At 43.7% G+C, this 7420-nt stretch overlaps 1 protein-coding gene across 2 annotated transcripts; it reads left to right on the top strand.

Annotated features, from left to right (window-relative positions):
- Nucleotides 1-1147: 1147 nt before the first annotated feature.
- LOC136186515 (ATP-binding cassette sub-family C member 10-like) lies at nt 1148-7416 on the top strand. Of its 2 annotated transcripts, XM_065973877.1 has the most exons (29): nt 1148-2376; nt 2425-2511; nt 2560-2664; nt 2718-2834; nt 2888-3013; nt 3066-3151; nt 3209-3353; nt 3413-3721; nt 3779-3871; nt 3924-3968; nt 4017-4121; nt 4171-4278; nt 4332-4438; nt 4489-4736; nt 4788-4913; nt 4962-5176; nt 5232-5354; nt 5409-5444; nt 5502-5674; nt 5726-5886; nt 5945-6058; nt 6120-6277; nt 6336-6397; nt 6448-6505; nt 6559-6692; nt 6744-6822; nt 6875-6941; nt 6999-7096; nt 7149-7416. In XM_065973877.1, exons 1-29 carry the CDS (start codon nt 1177-1179, stop codon nt 7395-7397), a joined length of 4734 nt encoding a protein of 1577 aa, XP_065829949.1. In that variant the 5' UTR covers nt 1148-1176; the 3' UTR covers nt 7398-7416. The 2 variants fall into 2 exon arrangements, with proteins under 2 accessions (XP_065829949.1, XP_065829948.1); XM_065973876.1 differs by having other exon boundaries at nt 6875-7096.
- Nucleotides 7417-7420: the final 4 nt, after the last annotated feature.

Below are 7420 nucleotides of genomic sequence, written 5' to 3' on the forward strand. Positions count from 1 at the left end.
CCACAGCTAAAAGAATGGCTAATATGTTTTTGCATTGTGACGTAAGCACATTCTCACACCTAAAAAGTCGTCTACTGTAAGCGATACGGCCTCCGCTCCCAAGTCTCTCTTCTGTCAAGTGCCACGTTTTTTATGGACAGCGCTAATAGATTTTGATTACTTGGGTTTCTGTAATGTATAATTCTATCATAGAGAAGGCTCAGTTTCTCTATGATATGTACATGCTTCGTTTATTTTGTGTAGGAGCCTGCTGTTCGCTGGCGCGGCTTCATTGTGAACGCGGAATCCGCGGAATTGGCACAGCATCTCGGGATCTGCTCCGCGACCGACTTTGTAGAAGCCGCAGAAGCCTTCCGCGGCATTGGAATAAAGGTAGAACGTGAAAACGGAGCAGTCGTCTTTTCAGCCATGGGGTCATTTGCTCCACACGCGAGAGGCCAGTCGGAAATCGTCGGTCAAGTTTGGCAGTGGGCAAATAACGTTTTCGATTTTTTTTGGTTTGCCACTGACGAATATTTGACCATCGGCCGTTCTAGCATTGTTCCTGACGTGTCCGCTGGACCAATGATGGGCCGTTTGAAATTGTCCACTTTTGCATGCGAGATCAGCGATAGAAACCCCGTGACACAAGAAAGAATTGACACCTATCATCATCATCCTGAAATTCAGTACCTTCTGGTCATCGAAATCGGATGGTATGACAACGGTGACTCGAGTACTTTGACATCGCTTACAGCGGAGCTGTATGACATTCCGAGCAGGTCACGGGTCGGAGGTGTCATTCCTTTTCGTGAATGTACCGAAGCAAACCCAGCGGTGATTACCATACCTTGTGCACGCCTTTTCCAAGGCGCGCCAATAATTCCTCCAAATGCAACGGACTTACGAATCAATCTCTTTCGTGTGAAAAAGAGAATCATGGCTGGTATAGATAATCTTTGACTGTTTTTTTGCTTTTGAGTTTGTTACGAATACGAAATTGAGTTTAGAGTTGCATATTATATCACATTCTTCCTCGTGAAAAATTCCAACGTCACTGACGTACTGTTAGAAAATGGTTTTGTAAAATGAAATAAGCCAGTTTAATAAGCCTTTTCCTACCTAGCGCACTAAGAGGAACCACGTGGTGGTCAAAGGATCCCTGATGTGGTCTAAAAAACCATATAAAACGGCGCAATGACTTGGCAGCAGAGTCTGTGTGGCAAGCACAGCTTTAAACCGTGGAACGACGCAAAACCGGGCCTCTGCTTCAACCAAGTCGTCGTCTGCTCGACGACGAACATCTTTCTCGCCGTAGCAAGCGCATTCTACGCAGGAAAAAGACGAAAATCACCACAACGGTCTCTCCACGAAAGAAGAGCGTCAATCGTTACATATTTGAAGGTGTTTTTGTGCGCTGCAATGACGCTTAGCTACGTCGTCGAAGAAGTCGTTTCTGGCATCGTTAATGACGAGCATCCGCCCGCTCTTTGGTTTGGATTGGCGACAGGCGGCTTGGCGTGGTTTCTCCACGCTTTCCTTATCAGAAAATCGTTCTTCTCTTTGACTATTCGAGAACCTTTTCCTGTTCTTTTGGCTTGGTTTTTCACCTTATTGTCCTCTGCTTATCAATTGTTTTCCGCGTTGGAGGAAGAGCCTTGGCCTGGGGATAGGCCGTCTGGGGAGTGGGTGCACGGCTACGGGATGCAGCATGTTGTTGGAGTCATCGTTCGATTTTCTATACAAGTCATCTATCTTGTTACATTAATAATTTTTTCCCTTAAACGAAAACGCTCTATTCTACACATTCAGGAAAGTGACGAAGAGGTGAGAAGACCGTTGCTAAGACAGCTTGATCCAATGCACGAAGAGGAGAAAAATCTCGAGGAGAATGCCAGTCTTTTTTCTCGATTATTCTTTTACTGGGTGGGAAGTCTTATGGCGGACGGTTCAAAAGGAAATTTGGATCGACCCGAGAAACTCATGTCGTTGCCAAGCGACGTGAAAACGTCTTCGATACGGACTCGATTTGGGGAGCAGTTGCGTCGAGTAACCAAGGAGAACTTCTTGGTCGAGGATGGAGACGAAGCAGAGGAGGAGAAGGAAATAGACGATTTGTATCAATTGAAGTCGACGTTGTCTGTCAGCCAATCGCGTTCGAGCAGTGCTATTGACTTTGCTTCTTCGCCTAATCTGTTCTCCGATGCAAAGAAAGGCGAAGAAGTGAGAAATGGGAGACAGTCGAAAACGAGGAGACGAACTTTGTTGACTGCTTTGAATCGGACGTTCGGCTGGTCTTATTATCCACTTGGACTGCTGAAACTGTTTGCCGATCTGCTTGCGTTTGCCGGTCCGTTTCTTTTGAATGAACTTGTGAAACTGATCGAAGAGAAAAAGGTGTGTAGAAAGTCGTTGAATGCTCTATTTTAATTTATTCTATTGAAGCGCTCTTCCGAAGGATATTACTACGCTTTGGGTTTAGTATTAGCGACGTTTCTATCGTCGATTTTGCAAGCTCAGTTTACCTATTTGGTAGTTCACGAAATTTCTTGTCTAAGATTTGATCGTTTCTTTGTGCAGGTGAATAGGGTAAGTGTGCAGGTGAAGGGAGCTGTAATTACTTCTATATACCAAAAAGCGCTCTCAGTCAATATGGTGCGATTGCAGAAGTTTAGCACAGGCGAGGTCAGTTTTTTATTGAAGAATTCGTTTGACTGCTTTTTAAATTACTAATGAAGATCGTTAATTTCATGAGCACCGATACGGACCGAATTGTTAATTTTTGTCAAAGTTTTCATCAATTCTGGAGTCTACCTTTTCAAGTTGCAATTGCGCTTTATCTCCTGTATCAGCAGGTAGCGTGAGACAGCTATGCTCTCGAAAAAACGACGACTACGAGCGCTTGTAGGTTCATTTGGCATTTTTGGCTGGCCTTGGTCTGGCTCTTCTTCTAATTCCCGTCAACCGATGGGTAGCAGTTAAAATTGGTCACTTAAGTAAGGAAATGATGAGTCAAAAAGACGCTAGAGTGAAGGCAAGTCATCACGTTTCGCACAGATTTATTATTCTATTTTTTTCTTGATAAGGTTATGAGCGAACTTCTTGCTGGAATTCGCGTTATCAAGTACTATGCGTGGGAAAAATGTTTCAAGGCGAAAATATTGTCGCTTAGGTATTTACGTATATGAATCAAGATTTTTTAGTCGTTGAGCGTAATTTTTTTTCGCAGAGATCTGGAATTGAAAAGTCTCAAAGGACGCAAATATTTGGACGCACTGTGCGTCTATTTCTGGGCAACAACACCCGTTCTCATGTCCATACTCACATTCCTGACGTTTTCGCTCGTTCACAAAGGGCAACTTACTGCAGCTAGGGCAAGAAAAATTGATTAATCAATTCGGGGCTCTTGCACTTCTAAAAAATCGATTTTTAGGTTTTCACTAGCGTAGCTTTGTTCAATATGCTCATCAGTCCGCTGAATGCCTTTCCCTGGGTCATCAACGGTCTCGTGGAGGCTTGGGTTTCATTGAAGCGCGTCCAAGAGTTTATGTGGTTGCACGACGTGAACTTGGCAGCGTACTACTGCGACGAACCCCTTCGCTTATTTCCACTTGATAGCCTGACCCCCGAAAGCGACGATCCGGCCATCGACATTTCCTTGGGACGGTTTTCTTGGCAGCAACTCGAAAGAGGGAAGAAAACGCAAGCTGCACTAAAAGACATCAGTTTGACTATACAACCTGTTAGAGAGAGTATAATGTCGGTTTTTGCTTTTTGACGTCATTTCTTTTTTTGACAGGGTCAATTGATTGGGATCTGTGGGCGCGTGGGAGCGGGGAAAAGTTCTCTTTTAGCTGCTATTATTGGCGAAATGAGAAAAACGAATGGAAAGGCAAGTTTGCGCCATTTCAATTGAGACCGTGAATATTATTGGAAGATTTTAGATATTTGTTAACAACTTGCCGGAGGGATTTGCTTATGCTGCACAGGCAAGAAACACAATGAAAATTGAATCTGTGCTTGAGGAAATTTTTTAGGAAGCCTGGATTCAACATGCTACTGTCCGAGATAACATATTATTTGGAATGGCTTTTGACGAAGAAAAGTATTCGAGGGTTATTGAAGGCTGTGCACTTCAAGAGGTAGGAAGCAGTGAATTGCACCATTAGGATTTAGTAGTTACGGTCTCAGGACTTGGCCATTTTGCCCGCTGGAGATCTAACAGAAGTCGGAGAGAATGGAGTTACTCTAAGTGGAGGTCAAAAAGCCAGGGTTGCTTTAGCAAGAGCTGTTTATCAGGTTGAGAATTTTTGTTGTTGCGGTACCAGTAGAGCTAATGTATTACCGAATAGGACAAGAGCATTTATTTACTGGACGATCCTCTTGCAGCTGTCGATGCAAACGTTGGAGCTCATTTGTTTAACCAGTGCATACTTGGGTTGTTGAGAGGCAAAACGCGGTAGATGACTAGCCTTAGGTTTAAATAGCTTGGTGGCAGTTTTTTCTCAGGTTGTTATGCACCCATCATACGCAATTTTTGTCTGCAGCCGATGTGGTCATAGCAATCGAAAAAGGGCGAATCGCTATGGCTGGTCGTCCGGAAGAAGTGCTGTCAGAGCAGGTGGGATTTCGCCCAGCAAAGACGGCCCAAGTTGACGAGAGCGGCTCGAGACTGTATGAAGATAAGGCCAAAGACAATGTGACGAAGGTTCACTCTCAAAAAGACGGCGAAGACGCTGAGATTCGACACGAGAAAGGTACACCATATTATAAGAAAATCATCTTTTTTTTTCATAATCTGGGGCCAGGGATTTTAGTAAAAGAGGAAGAGAAGGAAGTCGGAGCCGTCGCCTTGCACGTATACAAATCGTACTGGCTGGCCATTGGAAATTGTTTAGCGACAGCTATTCTGATTTCTATGTTTCTCATGCAAGGTAATGAATAAGATTTTCTATGTCGAATGTGAGACCGTTTTCTCCAAGCGTCCCGAAATGTCAATGATTGGTGGTTATCTTATTGGGTGACGGCAACGAGTCACGCAAGCAATTCGTCTCTTCACAGCGTGGACTTGCTCGTGGTCTCGAATTCCTGGTGGTATTCAAATAGGCCGTCAATTGGCACTGGAAACGCCAACGAAACGGAAAGAACGCTCGCTTTTTATTTGGGCGTTTACGGAGCATTGGCCGGTGCCAATTCTGTTAGTGACATGGTGGCAATTGGTCTTATATTCTTATGCTTTTTCTCTCTGTTAGATTTTCACGCTGTTCAGAGCCTTTTTGTACGCCTATGGGGGTATATGTGCTGCCACTTCCATTCATCGACAACTTCTTCTGAAGATTCTTTACGCTCCGGTTGCCTTCTTCGACATAACTCCAGTAAGTCGTTTTGAGAATCAGAATCGTATGTCAATAGCAAATGCACGTGCTTAGATCGGAAGGATTATCAATAGATTTTCTTCTGACGTCGTACGTTTGTTTATCAGTCCAAGAAACCATTTATTATGCTATTTCTTTCCGTTTCAGTACGCTATTGACGACTCGCTTCCTTTTATGCTTAACATTCTCCTGGCTCAATTATTTGGCGTACTTGGCACCATAGCAATCACTTGCTACGGTCTTCCCTGGTTTGCTCTTGCTCTCCTTCCCCTCGGAATTATCTACTATTTCATTCAGCGTTATTATCGTAGAACATCTCGGTTAGCATTGTCGCTACAAACAATTATTTTACAATTTTTTTTCCAATATAGAGAATTGAAGCGATTGTCGTCGGTCACTCGCTCTCCAATCTACGCTCACTTCTCTGAGAGTCTCACAGGTTTGGAGTCGATACGAGCATATCGGCAAACGGAACGATTTGCAAAAGAAAACGAAGAAAAATTAGACGTCAATCAAAAAGCGAATTTTGGAGGTGCACACAAAAAATTATTTTAAAATAGAAGCAGTTCCGTTATAGTCTATGCGTTCAGAGTATGCAGCTAGTCAATGGCTGAGCATTCGACTTCAAATGCTTGGAGTGACAATGGTTGGCGCTGTGGCATTTATTGCCGTGCTTGAGCATCAGTATGGAACCGTGAATCCAGGTAAAAAGATTTCCATCCAAAAATGTTGAGCGAGTTGCTGCATGTCAATCTATTTTTTAAGGTTTAGTCGGTTTGGCTTTGTCCTACGCGCTCTCCGTGACGGCCTTGTTATCTGGAGTGGTGACATCGTTTACGGAGACCGAAAAGCTGATGGTGAGCGTCGAAAGAGCCGAGCAATATATCAGCGGTCTTCCTAAAGAACCTGAAAGAATGACGAATGTACGCGGAGGTTGAATAGTACTAGCTGTTACTGTAAGGACGTACGTGTTTTTATTAGGCTCTGCCTGGCTGGCCCAGTCACGGGGTAGTTACGTTTAGGAAAGTCACGTTGATTTACAGGTTGGTTTTACATTGATTGACTATCGCGGTCTTCTTTGATTTTCCTTTAGGGAAGGTTTGCCGCCTGCTCTTAATGAGCTGACGTTTCAGACGAGACCCTACGAAAAAGTGCCGAAGCATAATGACTTGTACACGTTTTTTCAGTGATTCTTTGATTGTAGGTGGGAATTGTTGGCAGAACGGGAGCCGGCAAGTCGAGCTTATTTTCTTGCCTTTTTCAAATGACCGAGATTTCAAGCGGAGAAATCCTGATCGACGGAATCGACGTGTCGAGCATATCGCAACAAAGCCTAAGGCATCTGACGCTCTTTCTACAAAGACCTTTTGTTTATTCGTCTATGTCTAGGTCAAGATTGGCAGTTATTCCTCAAGATCCATTTCTATTCAGTGGCACTATTAGGCAAAATTTGGATCCTTCTAGCAAAGTTTGTATAATAGAAAGATTGAGATTTTATATTTATCGTTTATTTTATTTAGGCCCGCGATGCTGAGCTGCGTTTTGTTCTTGCAAAATGTCATCTTTTAGACGCTGTTGATGCATTAGGTTTATTTGGGCTCTCTTCAGGTTTGGTTTTGAGACGTAAAGTTCATCTATGTGTAGGTGGATTGGATGTTGACATTGGTGAAAGGGGGAGGCAATTTTCTGTCGGCGAACGTCAACTTCTCTGTCTTGCACGAGCCATGCTGACGCAAACCAAAGTCTGCTCTCTGGTCAATTACTTTAATTTTAATTTTGTATTCTTCTCACTAGGTTCTGTGCATCGATGAAGCGACGGCAAGCGTAGATAAGCAGACTGATAGCTGGCTACAGCAGGCAATTCGTCAGGAATTTGCCTACAGCACGGTCCTTACTATTGCACACAGAATTGAGACAATATTGGACAGCGATCGCGTTTTGGTTATGGATCGTGGTCACGTGGCCGAATTTGCTAAACCCGATCTGCTACTTAGTGATCCCAACTCTTTATTTTCTCAATTGGTAAACAGCTCAGAGATCTAAGGCAAACAACTGATATATTAATT

The sequence above is a fragment of the Oscarella lobularis genome, chromosome 4, assembly GCF_947507565.1.
Source record: "Oscarella lobularis chromosome 4, ooOscLobu1.1, whole genome shotgun sequence".
NCBI classification, from domain to species: domain Eukaryota; kingdom Metazoa; phylum Porifera; class Homoscleromorpha; order Homosclerophorida; family Oscarellidae; genus Oscarella; species Oscarella lobularis.

Bases quoted from the DNA above. Each gene is read 5' to 3' on its own strand.
- LOC136186515 (XM_065973876.1), top strand. From the start codon at position 1,177: ATGACTTGGCAGCAGAGTCTGTGTGGCAAGCACAGCTTTAAACCGTGG. The intron at 3,152-3,208 runs GTATTTACGTAT...TTTTTTTCGCAG, and splicing joins GCGAAAATATTGTCGCTTAG to AGATCTGGAATTGAAAAGTC. The intron at 4,914-4,961 runs GTAATGAATAAG...GTTTTCTCCAAG, and splicing joins TTCTATGTTTCTCATGCAAG to CGTCCCGAAATGTCAATGAT.